This window comes from Perognathus longimembris, chromosome 7, assembly GCF_023159225.1.
Source record: "Perognathus longimembris pacificus isolate PPM17 chromosome 7, ASM2315922v1, whole genome shotgun sequence".
NCBI lineage: Eukaryota > Metazoa > Chordata > Mammalia > Rodentia > Heteromyidae > Perognathus > Perognathus longimembris.
The window spans coordinates 36,043,185-36,061,456 of record NC_063167.1 but is presented as its reverse complement, the minus strand read 5'-3'; the positions used below and the strand labels follow the sequence as shown (position 1 = coordinate 36,061,456).

The following is an 18,272-nucleotide window of genomic DNA, read 5'->3' as shown; positions in this document are numbered from 1 at the left end:
CAACGCTTTATACTTTTGTTGTTTTCCAGACAGCCTGGACTGCATTCTTCCTATCTAAGGCCTCTTGCATAGCTGAGATTACAAACAGAAGATACCACACTCAGCTGTTTTAGTTGAGATAGGGTCTCACTAATTTTTGCCTGGCTGTCCTTGAATCATAATCCCCATCCAAGAAGCTGACATTACAGGCATTAGTCTCTATTGTAGGACATCTTTTTTTTTTTTTTTGTAGGACATCTTAATTTAAAAAAAAAATCAACCAGAAAAAAGTCACTGGCATGGTGGTACATATCTGTAATCCAGTACTCATACAGCTGAGGTAGAAGGATCCTAATCTAAGCTCAAGACTAGATGAGTGCTAAAAAGTGATACTTTGACTCTAAAATTTTTTTAAAAAATCACTTTCCCTTTAAGGAATAAGAACAGATTAACCAAATTAACCTTTACCATTTAAATATACTCTACATGAGCTCTACAGAGATCACTTTTATTGACTGTGATAAGGCTACACAAAATTACTTGTAATACACTGATAACAGAAGTACAATGGTCCTAACAGTCTAAGATCCTTTATATCTCCTCAGACAGGCAGTCAGAAATTTATGCTTTGTGGGGGAGACAGAGAGAAAGGGTAAGTTTGAGCATAGTGCATATATGTATATATGTATGTATGTATGTAAATATCACAATTAACCTCTCTTGTACAATCAATACTAATAATAAATCTTAAAAATAAATCTCCAGTTGTTTGTAAGACAAATTATGGAGTCAGACTGTCTAGTTCAAGACCAAGCTATACCAATATCAGCTGCATGGCCTCAGACAAATTACTTAATTTCTTAGTCCTTAGCTGCAAAACATCCATAACAAAAGCATATATTTCATAGCTGTTATTAAGAAGTAGAGTTAATAAACATGCACATGGTGGTTCACACCTATAATCTCAGTACTTGAGAGGTTAAAGCAGGACTGTGGGTTTGAGGTCAGTTTGGGGTGCTATACAAATACAAAAACACACATACAACTAGAGAGCTAAAACATGTAAAGTGCTAGCACACCTTCTTTGTCCATGGAAATGGACTCAGTAAATGTTAGTAGCAATCATTATTGCTTCCATTATCAGCTTCAGCTCAAGTTTTACTACACAAGCCTCTCCTTTTTTTGTAAATAAGGAAACTTTTTACTGCATGTCAGCTTTTATAAATCTGCATTTATTTAGTTAGGTCTCATAAAAATACTTCAGGTGGCCAGGCCCTGGTGGCTTATGCTTGTAATCCTAGCTACTCAGGAGGTTGAGATCTGAGGATCACTGTTCAAAGCCAGCCCAGGCAGAAATGTCTGTGAGACTCTTATCTCCAATTAACCACCTGAAAACTAGAAGTGGTGCTGTGACTCAAAATGGTAGAGTGCTAGCTTTGAGTGAAAAAGCACCCAAGCCCTGAGTTCAAGCCCCACAACTGACCAAAATAATAATAATAGTAATAATAAATTCTTCAGGTAAGGTAAGGTATTATTCCTGATACTCATGAGGAAAACACAGCTTTAATTAATATTCAGCAGATTCTTGGCATTAAAACAAGATGCTAAGCAGAGTATGGTGATACAGGCCTATAATGCCACTACTTGGGTGGTTGATGCAGGATTATGGGTCTAAGGCTACCCTGAGATTCATGGAAAGACCTTGTCTGAAAGCAAATAAGCAAAAATCCAAACCCAAACACAATGTTTGTATGTGAGAATAAGTAACTTGTCAGAGCATGGACTTAACTATCTACAATGCATACATTCAATACAACTTGGTGTGTGTGTGTGTGTGTGTGTGTGTGTGTGTGTGTGTGTGTGTGTTAGAAGTGGTACTTAAACCCAGGTCTTGTGCTTTTGCTTGTATTTTTGTTTGTTTTTATTGGTCATGGGGCTTGAACTCAGGCCTGAGCGCTGTCCCTGAGTTTTTTTACTCAAGACTAGCATTCTACCACTTTGTGTCACATAGCAACTTCTGGTTTTCTGGTGGTTAATTGGAAATAAGAGTCTTGTAGCCATTCCTGCACGGGCTGGCTTCAAACCGTGATCCTCAGATCTCTACCTCCTGAGTAGCTAGGATTATAGGCATTAGCCACTGGCACCTTGGCTTTTTTTGGGGGGGAGGGGGTGCTTATATTGGAGTTCTACCAGAAGTGCCTCCAGTCTGGCATATTGCTAGTTAACTAAAGATAAGAATACCTCAGATTTTTCTGTTTAGGTTAGTTTTGAACATTGATCCTCAAATCTCAGCCTCCTGATTAGTTAAGATTACAGATGCCTAGCACAACTTGTCACTGCGTACACAAGTATAAAGTTAACAGAATAGCAAGTACTAGTCATCAAATGGTATATGCTATTGCTTTCTTCTACCTATCCTCCCACCAATTAACGTGCTTGTCACATACCCTCTGACCACTAATTCCCTGAACTCTCTTCTTTCTACTGTCTACATGATAATCCTGCAATAAATTACAGTAATTTACTGGGCACTGGTAGCTCATACCTGTAATTCTACTCAGGAGGCTGAGATCTGAAGGTCACAGTTCAATGCCAGCCTGAGCAACAAAGTCTGTGAGACTCCTATCTCCAGTTAACCACCAGAAAACCAGAAGTCGTGCTGTGGCTCAAAATGGTAGAGCACTAGCCTTGAGCAAAAGAGCTCAGGAACAGTGCCCAGGCCCTGAGTTCAAGCCCTATGACCAACAAAAATAAATAAATAAATAATTTGTATCATTATTAATTTCTTATATTCTGATCCTTTGCAGAAAGTCTCAACAGGCCTTTGACATTTAATTTCTCCTATGTTCCCTGTAGTATTTAGCATAGTTCTGGGCACAGAGTCGTTTTAAAGTGATAATATATAGAATCATTTACAATCAAAGCACCAAACTAGATGCAGTGGCTAACACCTATAATTCTTGCTACTTGGAAGGCTGAGATCAAGAGAATCATGGTTCAAGGTCAGCAAAAGCAGAAAAATGTCAAGATCTTTTCTTGACCAATTACTGGGTCTGGTGGAGCACAGTGCACAATTATAAACAAATTATGTGAGAAGCTTAGATTTGGAACACTATGGTTCCAGGCCAGCATGGGCAAAAAAATCTTGTGAGATTTCATCTCAGCAGAAAGAAGCTGAGTGTGTTGTTATATACCTGTCATCCTAGCTACCTCAGAAGAACACTGTCTAGACTCAGGCCTGGGAATAAAGCAAGGCCTTAAACACAAATGGTGTTTAAAAAAAAAAAAAAAAAGGGCTGGAGGCCTGGCTTAGAATGAGACCCTGAGTTCAAACCAAAGAACCACCAAAAAATTATATGCATATGCCAAAATAATGGATGGTTATTGTTTATACAATAGATTTCAGCTACAATGTAGCAGGTACTACATTAAGTTCTGAAGCAGAAGTAGAACATAATAAGATACTACAGTCCCAGGACTCAGGAGCTCATAGTGGATCTCAGACAGCTACAGGTAATCACATTATTATATAATACAGTAAGAACAGTAAGATAAATGCTATGACAGCTATTTGAATTAAGTGTTAAGACAATAATGAGGAGGGAAGGACTCACTGACCACAAAGAACCCAGAAGGTATTTCAAAATTCACTAACAACAAATATTTAATGATCCCTTACTATGTGCCAGGTACTGGGCTAGATCCAGGACACAGATATAAATAAAATACTCAAGGGTCTCTATACTCATGGACATATAATCTAGGATTCACAGGTGAAGTGGTTTTTGGATGGGTTGACAAATATGTAGGAAGGCTCTGTATAAAAGCCAAAAGCTTTTCAGGAAAAATGATCAGTAACAAATCAAAAGAAAGTTCTCAAGACAAAAACAAAACAAAAACAAAAAAACAAAAGCAGTTTATAAAGTAAGAAATAGGATGTGACCAGAATATGGGGAGCTACAAGGGGTAAAGCATATTCAGGCAGCATAAGAGAGGCCTCAAATCTCATGCCAAAGCATTAGTTTTAAGTCATTTAGAAAAATACATTGTGGCCTATTGTGTGCCAAGTTTTATGCCAGGTGCTAAGAACACAAAATCATTAAGGTACAGTCTTTCAGGAAGCCCAGTCATATAAAAAAATGTAATCAAGCATAAATAGGTATAATGTGAGGGACATGTTTAAGTTACAAGGATGGCTCAGAGAATGACCATCCTCTGATTAGATAAGCTCTGTATTTTAGTTAGAAGAGTACTTTGGAAAGGTCTCATAGTTGAGAACTCTTCAACTAGGTCATGGGCGACAAACAGGATTTCATAAAGTAATGTTAACAACACAGGTAACAAACACTTACACAGTATTTGGCACACATTGACTCAGGTAAACCTCATAGCACATTATAAAACAGGTGTTGTGAGTCCCGTTTTATAGATGAGGACTCAGAAATTAAATAACTTGCCCAAGGTCATAAAGGCAGAATTGGATTTTAACACAAGCAGCTTTGGCTCCAAGGTCTGTGTTCTTGATTACTAGTGACATTACCTTCAAGGTGTTAAGTAGAGTAAGGGCACTCATGACAAACTGGATCCTATCTGAAAGTTATAGATATATGATCTTTTTAATTTTTTTGCCAGTCCTAGGGCTTGAACTCAGGGCCTGAGCACTGTCCCTGGCTTCTTTTTGCTGAAGGCTAGCACTCTACCTCTAGAGCCACAGCACAACTGCCGACTTTTTCTGTTCATGTGATGCTGAGGAATCGAACTCAGGGCTTGGTACATGCTAGGCAAGCCTCAATGGCTGAGCCACATTCCCAGCCCCAAGTTACAGATATATGAAAGGGAACCTCATAGAGGATGTCACTGGTAGAGCACTTACTTAGCATGCAAGTGGTCCTGGGTTTGGAGCCCAGCACTGTCCACATATTTCATCCCATAGTTCCCCCACATAAAAGAGCATAGTTATCTTTGTTGAATTCCAAGTTGCTGACAATTGGTGGAGTGTAAATAATAAGATTAGTAAGGAATGATACAGCCAGGTGAAAGGTAGGAGAAGGCCCTGGGTGCCATGTGATCATATGTGGTCTTTATCAACAAGAAATTACCAAAGGACTAGGCATGGAGGTGACCAGAGTAGGTTTTCTTTTATTATTGAGACAGACTTCTCCAGCACAAGCATGGAGAAGAGACCAACAGGCGACACCAAGGTCAGGGAGACAAAATAACAGACCACAGCTTTGCTCTAAATGAGGAAATAACAAGGGTTTGAGCTGGGAGACATGATTGCAAAAAAGAAGTGTTTTTACAAAACAGAACTAAAAACATAAGAGAGAAAAGATGCTCTTAGGTTTCTAGTCCAAATTACTCAGTAGATGGATATAAAGTAAAAATAAGAGAATAAGTAACAAGTATAGAAGAAAAGCTAATGCATTCCACATGCCTACTGTTTACTCTGATTCTGTAATGTCATATCATTTGTTTTCCTCATTACACACAGTAATTCTCAACTGGGTCACAAGCACAGACATAGAGGGGAGAAAGGGCATTTAGAATGTGGTATTTGCAGGCTAGTGAATGTGCAGTTAAATTACTACCATGACCCATTTTCCTTCAGAGTCTGACATCACATTCCTCATTGAGAATTACTATTGTATACAATTATCCACAAAAGTCTGACAACGCAGACAGCTGAAAAACCTGAATGTGTTACCATGAAATCACAGTACTGAAAGACTAGGAAAAACTATAGATCCTCTAGCATTCATTAGGTATCAACCAAGGTTACTTGGAAATATGTGAAGGAATCACAATGGGAGGTGCTATTTACATTTATTCAGGATGTTAAACATCCTGTAATTTCAGGAGCGCTTCAGTAATTTAAGATTCTCTTGCTCCAAATGACAACTGTACTATTTGTAGATAGACTGCTGTAGTTCAAGGTTCACATTTTGTAGGTGAGGAACATGAGGTGCCCAAGAAGAGAATGACTTGTTTAAGATGACTGGTTGGGGCTGGGAATATGGCCTAGTGGCAAGAGTGCTTGCCTCGCATACATGAAGCCCTGGGTTTGATTCCTCAGCACCACATACATAGAAAATGGCCAGAAGTGGTGCTGTGGCTCAAGTGGTAGAATGCTTGCCTTGAGCAAAAAGAAGCCAGGGACAGTGCTCAGGCCCTGAGTTAAGGACTGGCCAAAAAAAAAAAAAAAAGATGACTGGTTGCATAATAGGGCCTTGAGCCTACGTTTTCTGTTCATAGCTAATTAATGCTTTCTAAAAGGATCTGTAAGTCGGTGGAGTGCCCCAAAAAGGAGTCCCACTGAGTATCAAAGTCAAGTCCTCAGAACACTACATTACTGTCTGAGCTTTGGCACATTGTTTCTAGCCCCATGCCCTCTTTCACATTCAGAGATTTAGACTGGAGGTACAGGTTTGACAGTCTTCTGCACAGAAAGCCTTTAGATGGAAAAGACCCCCAGGCCTAATAGTTTATGGACTGTGTGACAGAACACTGGGATGTACAAACATTAGGAAGCTAGTGAAGAAACAGGAACCAATAAAGGAAACTGAAAGAGTCTGACATGTAGCTCAAGATAAAAGAAGGGACTAACTGCAAGTTGTTTTGTGTTTATATAATGATTACTGAATCATTTATAATATAACCATGTTCATCGATTATGTATATATCTCTCTCTATATATATTTATATGTTGCTTCTTCAATGCTAACAGAAACCAAAAATGACCCAATGCAGAAACATAAGACAAAATAACTTCCAAATTCAACAACTCTATAGCAAACACTACTGATAACAAGATAAATAAAATCACAAATCAATTTTTTTATTTTTTCACAAATCAATTTTTAAAAGTGATTATAAAAATGATCAATAAAGACTGTGCACCAGTGTTTGCACCTGTAATCCTGTCCAGTTAGGAGGCTGAGATCTGAGGACTGCAGTTCAAAGCCAATGTGGACAGGAAAGACTTTTATTAAACATCAAAAAAAGCAGGAAGTCAGGGGCTGAGAATGTGGCTTAGAGGTAGAGTGCCATGCACGAAGCCCTGGGTTCAATTCCTTAGTACAATATAAACAGAAAAAGCCGGAAGTGGCGCTGTGGCTCAAGTGGCAGAGTGTTAGCCTTGAGCAGAAAGAAGCCAGGGAAAGTGCTTAGGCCCTGAGTCCAAGCCCCAGGACTGGCAACAAAAACAAAAAAAGCAGGAAGTCAACCTGTGGCTCAAGTTGTAGAGCACTATCCTTGAGCAAAACAGCTCAAGGATAGCACCCAGGGAGTGCCCCAAGACTGGCACACATACTGGCACACAACACACATATACACACACAAATCATGAAGAACATGCCTAAATTCCAACTAAAATAACTAAATGAAATAAAAACACTATAGAATATAATAGAGGAATTCAATAAAGATAAATTTTGGGAAACAAATCAAATTGAAATTATGGAAATAAGCTTAATAAGCCAAGCAAAAACTCAGAAGCCTCTCTAGTTCGGGTGCTGGTGGCTCACACCTCTAATCTCAGGAGGCTGAGACTTGGGTATCACAGCTCTAAGCCAGTCTAGGCAAAAAAGTCTGTGAGACTTATTTCCAATTAACTAGAGAAACGCTGGAACTGGAAGTGTAACTCAAGTGGTAGAATGTCACTTCGAGTAAAAAAGCTAAAAGGCCAAGCAAAAACATGATGCCCTAAGTTCAAGTCCCAATACTGGCACTAAATTAATTAATTAACACACACACATACACACATACACACACACACACACACACACACACACACACACACACACACACATATCTCCAGGAGCTGGAACAAATTAAAGACAGAATCCCAGGGTTTGAAGACAAGGTAGATATATTCGAGCATGCAGATGAAGATAAGGAATATAAAAACTAAAGAAGTATGGATAGAACATGAAGGACCTCTGGCATACTATTTAAAGACCAAATCTACAAATCTTAAGCATTTTAGAAAAAAAAAACAGGTACAAGAAACTTTAAAAGCAAGAATGGCATAGAATAATGTATTTCAAACCCTGAAAGAAAATAAATGCCAATCTAGATTACTGTACCCAGCAATGCTACCCTTTGTAATTAAAGGAGGAATAAAAACCTATCAGAAACAAAAACTAGCCAGTAGCTAATGACTCATGTCTGTAATCCTAGCTACCCAGGGGGATCTGAAGATCATAGTTCAAAGCTAGGCCAGGCAAAAAAAAAAAGTCTATGAGATGCTTATGTTCACTTAACCAGCATAAAGTCAGCAGCAGAGTTGTGTGTCTCAAGTGGTACAGTGCTAGCACTTAGAGAAAAAGCTAATGGACAGTGCCCAGGCCCTGAGTTCAAGCCCCAGTACACACAGAAAGAAAGAGAAAAGAAAGATTAAAAAAAATGCATGACCACTAAATTAGTGCTATAGAAGATACTTAAAGGTAACGTCAAGCATAAATACATGGGAAGGACAATCTCAACAGGCAAGTAGGTAAGTTAATGAGGAGTAGGAATTATCAAACACAAAAAAACAACAAACTAGCTGGGCACTGGTGGTTCATGCCTGTCTTCCTAGCTACTCAGGAGGCTGAGATCTGAGGAGCATGGTTCAAAGCCAACCTGGACAGGAAAGCCCATGAAACTCTTATTTCCAATTAACCACCTAAAAACTGGAAGCTGTAGCTCAACTGGTAGAGCACTAACCATGAGCACAAAAGCTCAGTGGCAGTACCCAGGCCCTGAGTTCTAGCCCAAGGATTGGCATTAAAAGAAAGAAAGAAAGAAAGAAAACAAACAAACAAAAACCCACAAAAAATAAAAATCTGGCAGAAATTATTACATACACACATTTCCATAATAATTGAACATTAATGGTCTCAATTCTCCAATCAAAATTCAGACTGGCAAACTGGATTAAAAAACAAGACCCAATCATTTGTTGCTTATAAGAAATGTACTCGGGCTGGGAATGTTGCTTAGTCATAGAACATTGCCTACCATGCATGAAGCCCTGGGTTCAATTCCTCAGTACCACATAAACAGAAAAAGTTGGAAGTGGCACTGTGGCTCAAGTGGTAGAGTGTTAGCCAGTACCCAGGCCCTGAGTTCAAGCCCCAGGACTGGCAAAAAAAAAAAAAAAAAAAAACAAGAAACAAGAAATGTACCTAATTGGCAAAGACAAACATAGGTTTAAAGTGAAAGGATGGAAAAGGATTATGCAAGTAGATGGAATCTGAAAACAAGAAGGAGTAGCTATACTCATATCCAACAAAGCAGGCTTCAAGATAAAATTAGAAGAGACAAAAAAAAGGTCACATCATATTGATAAAGAATACAATCTATCAGAAGGACATAACAATTGTAAACATACAAACAACAAATGCTGGCACCCGCAGTTTCATAAAACACACATTACTGGCTATCAAAGCACAAGTAGAAGCCAGTTATAGTGGTTCATGACTTTAATCTTAGCTACTCAGGAGGCAGAGATCAGGACTGCCAGGTCAGCCAGGGCAAATAGCGAGACCCCATCTCAAACCAATTAAAAAGCAGGTGCAGTGGCATGTCAAACCAGCTATATGGGAAGCATAAATGACAGGACTACACTCCAAGACAGGTTAGACATAAAAACAAAACCCTATTGGAAAAATAAGGCTAATGGGTTAGGCAAATGGCTGAAATGGTAGATTTCCTTCCTGGCCAGCTCAAAGCCCTGAGTTCAAACCATAGTATTAGCAAGAGAAAAGAAATGCACAGACTGATTTTCAACATAATAATTGTGGGTGACTTTAATACTATATCTTTATCTATAGAAAGGTCACTCAGAACCCACTCCACCCCCCTCAAAAAACAACAACAAGGACTCATCATAATTAAGTAAAACTTTCCTTCTGAGTCCATGGTACTTTCTTCAAAATAGATCATACTTTAAGACATAAATCAAGTTTTAACAAGTACCAGAAAATTGACACAACTTCCTGCATTTTATCAGAGCAGAGAGGAATAAAAATAGAAATCAATAACAAGAAAAGTACAGAAAATATTTAAACACATCAAGACTGAACAATGCACTTTTGAAGGATCACTGGAGGAATAAATAAGGAGGGAAAAAAATTAAATTCCTAGAATAAAAACACAGCTTACCAGAACCTATAGGACACAGCAAAAGCAGAAAGAAAAGTTTATAGCTATGAATGCCTATGTTAAAAAAAAAAGAGAGAGATCTCAAATAAATAGCCTTAGGTGCCTCAAGCTCTTAGAAACCAAGAAGCCAAACCCCAAAGTAGCAAATAGGAAAAAATAATAAAGATCAGGAAAATCAATTAAATGGAGACTGAAAATAATAAATAAGCAAATCAATCCATGAAACAAAATATTGAGCTTTTTAAAATCCACAAAATTGATAAGACCTTAGCCAACTAAGGAATAAGAAGTAAAAGAAGAACTAAGAACAGAAGACCCATATTAATAAAATTCAAGATGAGAAAGGAGGTATCACAACAAAAATCAATGAAATTCACAGAATCAATAGGGAATTGTTTCAAAATATATTCTAATAAACTGGAAATCTAGAAAAAAACAGATAAATTTCTAGATGCATATGAACTACCAAAATTGAACCAAATGGATATAAATCACTTAAAACATATTTATAACAAGAACAGAAGTAATGCAGTAACAAAGAGTCACTTAAGGATTGAAGTTCAAAGCCAGCCAGGACAGAAAAGTCTACAAGACTCCATTTCCAATTAACCTGCAAAAAGCCAAGCTGACATTAGAAAGAATAATATTGTCATTTGCAGGGAAATAGGTAGACCTAGAACAAATCATGTTAAGTGAGGTAAGCCAAGCTCAGAGAGACAAATGGTGCATATGTGGAAGCCAGATCTAAAATACACTGGGACATGATAAATTACACAGGACTGTAGTTATTCACACACAGTGAGACTAGAAGAGTATATGTTCAGGGGAGGAACACAAAGGCGCAATGCCTACGTGCCTCTGATCACATAAAATAATGTTTATCAAAAGGAATACCATAAAGTATAAGAGTTTTTCTTTGTTGTTTTTGTTTTCCTTTCTGTTTGTCTTATTTGTTCCTTTATCTGACTTTGGGAGGAAAGGGAGGCACAGAAATGGAGGAACAAAGAGTAAACAAATGCAGCAGTGGTACTCACTAGACACTATATTGAAAATGAACCATACAACCTGTGGGTGGGGACAGGAAGGGGAAAGGAGAGAGCAAGGGAAGGGATGACATTCTCCAAAAATAAATGTACTCTTTACCTGACTTATATAATTGTAACCCCTCTGTATATCACCTCTATAATAAAAATTTTAAAAAGCCAGGCTGAAAGGATGGTTAAAATGGTAGAGTGCCAGCTATGACCAAGCAAGCTGAGAGCTCAAAGCCCTCAGTTCAAGTCCTGATACAGCAAAAATCAAACAAGCAAAGAATCCCTCAACAACAAAAAAAAGTCCAGGATTACAGAGATTCACTGTTGAACTTTATCAAATCTTTAAAGAACATTGAAGTAAATTCCTTAAACTATACCATAAAATAGAAGGAAGAAATGCTAACAACATTCTATGAATATGATCAGCCAGTATTACCCCAATATAATACCTAGGCCAGATAAACACATATAAAAAATTTCCTTGGGGCTGGGGATATAGCCTAGTGGCAAGAGTGCCTGCCTCGGATACACGAGGCCCTAGGTTCGATTCCCCAGCACCACATATACAGAAAACGGCCAGAAGCGGCGCTGTGGCTCAAGTGGCAGAGTGCTAGCCTTGAGCGGGAAGAAGCCAGGGACAGTGCTCAGGCCCTGAGTCCAAGGCCCAGGACTGGCCAAAAAAAAAATAAAAAATAAAAAATAAAAATAAATAAATAAATAAAAAATTTCCTTGATGAACATGAGATTAAAAAAATTCTAAATGGGGCTGGGGATATGGCCTAGTGGCAAGAGTGCCTGCCTCGGATACACGAGGCCCTAGGTTCGATTCCCCAGCACCACATATACAGAAAACGGCCAGAAGCGGCGCTGTGGCTCAAGTGGCAGAGTGCTAGCCTTGAGCGGGAAGAAGCCAGGGACAGTGCTCAGGCCCTGAGTCCAAGCCCCAGGACTGGCAAAAAGAAAAAAAAATTCCAAATGGAGCTGGGAATGTGACTTAGTGGTAGAGTGCTTGCCTAGTATGCATGGGTTCGATTCCTCAGCACCACATAAACAGATAAAGCCGGAAGTGGTGCTGTGGCTCAAGAGGTAGAGTGTTAGCCTTGAGCAAAAAGAAGCCAAGGACAGTGAGTTCAAGCCCCAGGACTGGCAAAAAAAAAAAAAATCTGAATGAAATACTTGAAAATTGAATGTAATAACACATCAAAAAAATTATAGAAACTGGGCACTGGGAGGCTGAGAGCCAAGAATCATGGCTCAAAGCCAACCCAGGCAAGAAAGTCAGTGAAATTCTTCTCTCCAATTAACTACCAGAAGCGTAGCTGTGGCTCCAAGTCGTAGAGCACTAATCTTGAGCAAAGAACTCAAGGATAGTGCCCAGGCCCTGAGTTCAAGCCCCATGATCACACACACAAAAAGATTATACACAATGATCAAGTTGATATCATTCCAGAGAAACAAGGAAGGTTCACACACAATCAATAAATGCAGTATAGCACATAAAGTATATTAAAAAAACAAAGACAGGGGCTGGGGATATAGCCTAGTGGCAAGAGTGCCTGCCTCGGATACACGAGGCCCTAGGTTCGATTCCCCAGCACCACATATACAGAAAACGGCCAGAAGCGGCGCTGTGGCTCAAGTGGCAGAGTGCTAGCCTTGAGCGGGAAGAAGCCAGGGACAGTGCTCAGGCCCTGAGTCCAAGGCCCAGGACTGGCCAAAAAAAAAAAAAAAAAACAAAGACATTATCATCTCAGTAAATGTAGAAAAAACTTTTACAAAATCTAGTATACTTTCATGATAAAAACCTTGAACAAATAGGAATAGAGGAAATGTACCTCAACATACTAAGGAGTATATAAGACAAACTGTAGATGATATTATTGTAAGGCCCACCCCCAAGAGGGCTCCCTGTAGAAAGCCCTCCCCACCCCCATGTTTAAGTCTGGGTCCAGTACCTGTGTTACCTACTAACTGGCACACCTGGAGGCAGTTACCTTCCCCTTCTCTGAGGTCACATCCAATCCACCTGGCCATACCTCCCAGCCTTTCTCTATATAATCTGGCTCAACATGAGTCCGTACTCTCTTTCCTTTTCTCTCTTACTCCCTTTCTCTCTTTATCTCTTTCCTTTTCTCTTTCTCTCCTTTCTTTTGGCCAGTCCTGGGCCTTGGACTCAGGGCCTGAGCACTGTCCCTGGCTTCTTTTTGCTCAAGGTTAGCACTCTGCCACTTGAGCCACAGCGTCACTTCTGGCCATTTCCTATATATGTGGTGCTGGGGAATCGAACCTAGGGCTTCATGTATACGAGGCAAGCACTCTTGCCACTAGGCCATATTCCCAGCCCTCCTTCTCTCCTTTCTCTTCTTCCTTCCCTTCTGGCTCCCTGCACCTCTATCTTGTGTGGGCTGGCAGTTTGCTCTCCCCCCAATAAACTCCTTTCCCCTGAACCATGTGGCAGGTTTCCTTTCTGGCAAACCTTACAATTATACTAAGCAGGGAAAAACTGAAGTCATTTTCCTCTAAAGTTAAGAATAAAAAATAGTATCCACTCTCCCCAGTCTTACTCAATATAGTACTAGAACTCCCAGCAGGAGCAGTAAAACAAGGGAAGTAAAAGGAATTCAAACAGGGAAGAAAGAAGTCAAATTATCCCTATTTGCATATGACATGCTCCTATATGCAAAGACCCTAAAGATTCTACCAAAAATCTCCTAGATCTGACAAATATTATCAGTAATGCAGCAGAATATAAATTTTAACATGCATAAATCAGTAGCTTTGGGGGGAGGAAACAGGGAAGGTAGGAGAAAAATGAAGGAGGAAGTAACAAGTTTGATACAAAATGTACTGACTACCTTATGTATGAAACTGTAACCCCTCTGTACATCACTTTGACAATAAGTAATTCTTAAAAAAAGAGAGAGAGAAAAAAATCAGTAGCTTTTCTATATACTGATAATGTAAAAGCTGAGAAAGAAATCAGGAAAAGAATTCCATTCATGATTGCCAAAAAGCAAACAACAGCCAATAAACTTAACCAAGGAAAGAGCACCACAATGAAAATGACAAAATCCACTGTCTTGTATATAAGTTTATCTGATTTGGAGAGAGGAAGGAAAATCACAGAAACAGTGGGACAAAGGGTGAACCAATTCAGCAGTGAAACCCACTAGACACTATGTTGGAAATGAACTATACAACTTTGGGGGGGAGGAAAGTTGGGAGGGGAAAACCCGGGAGAGAACAAGAGAGGGGTGACATTATTCAAAAGGAAGTGTACTCATTACTTGACTTATGTAACTGTAACTCCTCTGTACATCACCTTTACAATAAAACAAAATTTTTTTTAAAGAAAATGACAAGACTTTTAAAAGTGAAACTGAAGATACCAGAAGATAGAGAGACCTTCCATGTTCATGGATTGGCAGTATTAGTTTCATGAAAATGGGCTATACTACCAAAAGCAGTCTACAGATTCAATGCAACTCTCATCAAATCTCAATGTCATTCTTTGTAAAAACAGAAAAATAAACCCTAATATTCATATAGAAACATAAAAGATCCCAAATAGCAGTAGTAATCCTGAGCAAAAAGAATAACATTGAAGGTATCATAATACCTGACTTCAAGTTACACTACAGGGCCATAGTAACAAAAATGATATAGCACTGGCACAAAAACTGATATATAGAGCAATGGAACAAAGCAGAAGATCCAGAAATAACTATACGGAGATCCAGCCATCCAGTTTTCATCTAAGGCACCAAACACATACACTGGAGAAAAGACAACCTCTCCAACAAATGATGGTGGAAAAACTGCATACCCACATACAGAAGACTAAACTAGGTCCCTAACTTCCACCCTTTACAAAACAAGTAGTTCAAAATGAATTAATGATCTACATGTAAGACTTGAAACTACTACAAGAAAATACAGGGAACACCCTTGAAGAGATAGGCCTTTCTGAATAAGACTCCAATTGCTCAGAAACTTAAATAATTGACAAATGGGATTTATCAAAAAAATTTTTTTTAAAAAGCAAACTTCTGTACAAGCTAGGTACTGGTGGCCCACACCTCTAATCCTAGCTTCTCAAAGGTTGAGATCTGATGATTGTGGTTTGGAGCCAACTGGAGCAGGAGACTCTTAACTACAATTAGCCACCAAAAACTGGAAGTGGAGCTGTGGCTTAAGTGGTAGAGTCCCAGTCTTGAGGGAAAAAAACCTAAGGAGAGTGCCTGGGCAATAAGTTCAAGCCTCAGTACTGGCAAATACAAACAAAACAAAACAAAACAAAAAAACACTTCTGTACAGCGAAGGAGATAATAGAATTAAGAGACAAACTACAGTATGGAAGAAAATCTTTGTCCTCTACTCATCAGGAAAGACTTAATATCCAGAATATATAAAGAGCTCTAAAAATTAAACCTCAAAAGAACAATCCAATTAATGGGCAAAGGGTTTGAACAGACAGTTCTCAAAAGTACAAATTGTCAATTAATACACAAAGAAACATATACTCAGCCATTAAAGAAAAGCAAATCAAAACTACACTAAAATTCCATATCATCCCAGTCAGAATGGCAGTCATCAAGAAAACAAATACCAACTAATACTGGACAGGACAGGGGTAGGTGAGCAATGTAAATTAGTATAAGCCAATAGGGATTAGTATGGCAGAATAAACATAACTTCCATATGATTTTGGTACACCATTGCTGAGTATATATCCAAAAGAATGTAAGCCAGCACACACTAGAGACGCCCACATTTTATAGCAGCACTAGTCACAAAAGCCAAACTACAAAGTCATGAATTAAGAAATGGAGTATTATGTAACCCTAAAGAATTAAATTACGTTGTTTGCAGGAAAAATAACTGGAACTAGAGAACATGTTGAAGGAAAATATTATGTGTTTTCTCATATTCTCTCATATGTGGAATCTAGACTTAAAAGTGACACCAATGGGGCTGGGGATATGGCCTAGTGGCAAGAGAGCTTGCCTCGTATACATGAGGCCCTGGGTTCGATTCCCCAGCACCACATATACAGAAAACGGCCAGAAGTGGCGCTGTGGCTCAAGTGGCAGAGTGCTAGCCTTGAGCAAAAGGAAGACAGGGACAGAGCTCAGGTCCTGAGTCCAAGGCCCAGGACTGGCCAAAAAAATAAAAATAAAAAAATAAAAATAAAAATATCTTCATACTCCATCAGGTCTTTCTCTCTCTCTTTTAAAAAAAAAGTGACACCAATGTAAAATGGAGACTGGGAGTTGGAACAGCAGGAGTGAGGAGGATAAACAGAGAGGGTGAGGAGGACGTGAAGATCATGGAAGCATTTTATTCATTCTCTTATGTATGAAAATAGAATGAGGGCTGGGAATATGGCCTAGCGGCAAGAGTGCTTGCCTCATATACACAAAGCCCTGGGTTCGATTCCTCAGCACCACATATATAGAAAAGTCCAGGAGTGGTGCTGTGGCTCATGTGGTAGAGTGCTAGCCTTGAGCAAAAAGAAGCCAGGGACAGTGCTCAGACCCTGAGTCCAAGCCCCAGGACTGGCAAAAAGATAAATAAATAATACATATACATATATATAATGAACCCTGTTTAAAATGGCTTTTAAAAGGGGGAGAAGGAACATAAAAGAGAAGGTGAATGTGATCATAGTGTATTATATGCGTATATGGAAATATCACAATGAAAAGCTTTTGTATAATTAATGTAATGGAAATAATTAAAAAGGCTGGAGGCATGCCTAAAGTGGTAGTTGCCTAATAATCATAAATCCCTGACCATCTAATCATAATACTGAAAAGAAAAAGAAACAGTGCCAGGTAGCAAGAGCTCATTAAAAATCTCTTTCCCAGTCGCAAGTGTACCTGTGGAGGCTATGTGATATAGTCCTGGCCAATAAAAGTATTGTAGGGTATCACTATTTACTACTTACAAGTATGTACGGGGTCTACAGAATCTTTTATGGTATTTTAACATTATTAAAAGAGAATTGTTTTTAAATTTTTTAAAGTCTCTCCTTTCAGCAAGCAAATATACCATAAAGCCAGAGTGCTTAAAAAGTGTAGCAGAGGTGAGTGGTGAGGAAGGGGATTGATAAACAAAAGACAGCCTGCACTGGCTATGAAGGAAACACTAGGAATAATCAGATCTGTTTTCTAGGAGGGTCGTAGCAAGAATTCAGTCTTCCACAATTAGTACCCTTGGTATCCCAATCCTCTTAACATTTCTAACCCAGATCCCCTCTCACCTTTAGAGATTCAATCGTGGCCTGCTTGTAAATCTTTCCTCCAGTACCTTTCTTCTGTGGGCTATTCTGAGTTCTAGGAGTTCGAATGACAAACTTATCCATTGTTAGGGCTCCAACTACCTTCCCGTGCTCGCAGCGTATTCTGCTCAAGAAAGATGGCAGATTCTAAAACTTCACCAAGACTGTGGTGCTATGTATTCCCCAAAATGAAAGGATCGGGTTTTAAGGAACATTCCTAAATTATGGAGATTCTAGGGAAGTAAGCCTTCCTCCTGTGCTTGGGGGAACAACACTTCCTAAGCTCTGAAACCGTATACACTAGTCACTGGTCACTCTGCTTCTGGGTTAGAAGTTCTTAGCTTCCAGAAGTGGATGCTGGGGGATGGGGGATTTCACAGACAGGTCAGGCGCTAAACCTGACTTCAAAACCCTCTTCCACACTTTCGATGGGCTGGGCAAGGTTAAGGGTTCAACTGCGCTCTATGGGAACTCAATCCTAAAAGTTGCCCTGGCAACCCGCAGCAACCACCCCCGGATGTCCGCGGGGACCTCACACTATAGCAGAAACCCTAATCCATGACTGTCAGGCTCTGGACCCCGATGGGATGGAAGAAGCACCATAAGCACTCCAGAGGCATAACAGCCCCACCTAGGACCCACTAGGAAAAGCAGCCCTTGTAGCAACTAGGCCCCTGCACCCCTAAAGGATCCCCGCCGTGGCGTTAAAACTACACACTTGCTTCCTCCCGGGCCTAGTCTCAGGGTGGTCGTCTCCGCGGGTCCTTCCGGGACCACGCTTCCCAGAACGCACCGCGAGGTGCACTCTCGGGCGGGTGACGCAGAGAGAT

At 39.5% G+C, this 18,272-nt stretch overlaps 1 protein-coding gene and 1 long non-coding RNA gene across 3 annotated transcripts in view; one reads left to right on the top strand and one right to left on the bottom strand.

Annotated features, from left to right (window-relative positions):
• Positions 1-18,257, bottom strand: part of Tceanc2 (transcription elongation factor A N-terminal and central domain containing 2) — a 50,011-nt gene extending 31,754 nt beyond the window's left edge. Inside the window, exons 1-2 of one of the 2 annotated variants that reach the window (XM_048351383.1) lie at positions 18,161-18,257; positions 17,425-17,566 (exon numbers count right to left, since the gene is read on the bottom strand). In XM_048351383.1, coding sequence (XP_048207340.1) covers positions 17,425-17,526 — 102 coding nt within the window. In that variant the 5' untranslated portion in view covers positions 17,527-17,566; positions 18,161-18,257. The other variant, XM_048351384.1, reaches the window with a different exon arrangement.
• Positions 15,774-16,621, top strand: LOC125355191. The gene is made up of 3 exons (XR_007211613.1): positions 15,774-16,118; positions 16,227-16,228; positions 16,404-16,621. It is a non-coding gene; the product is annotated as an uncharacterized LOC125355191 (long non-coding RNA).
• Positions 18,258-18,272: the final 15 nt, after the last annotated feature.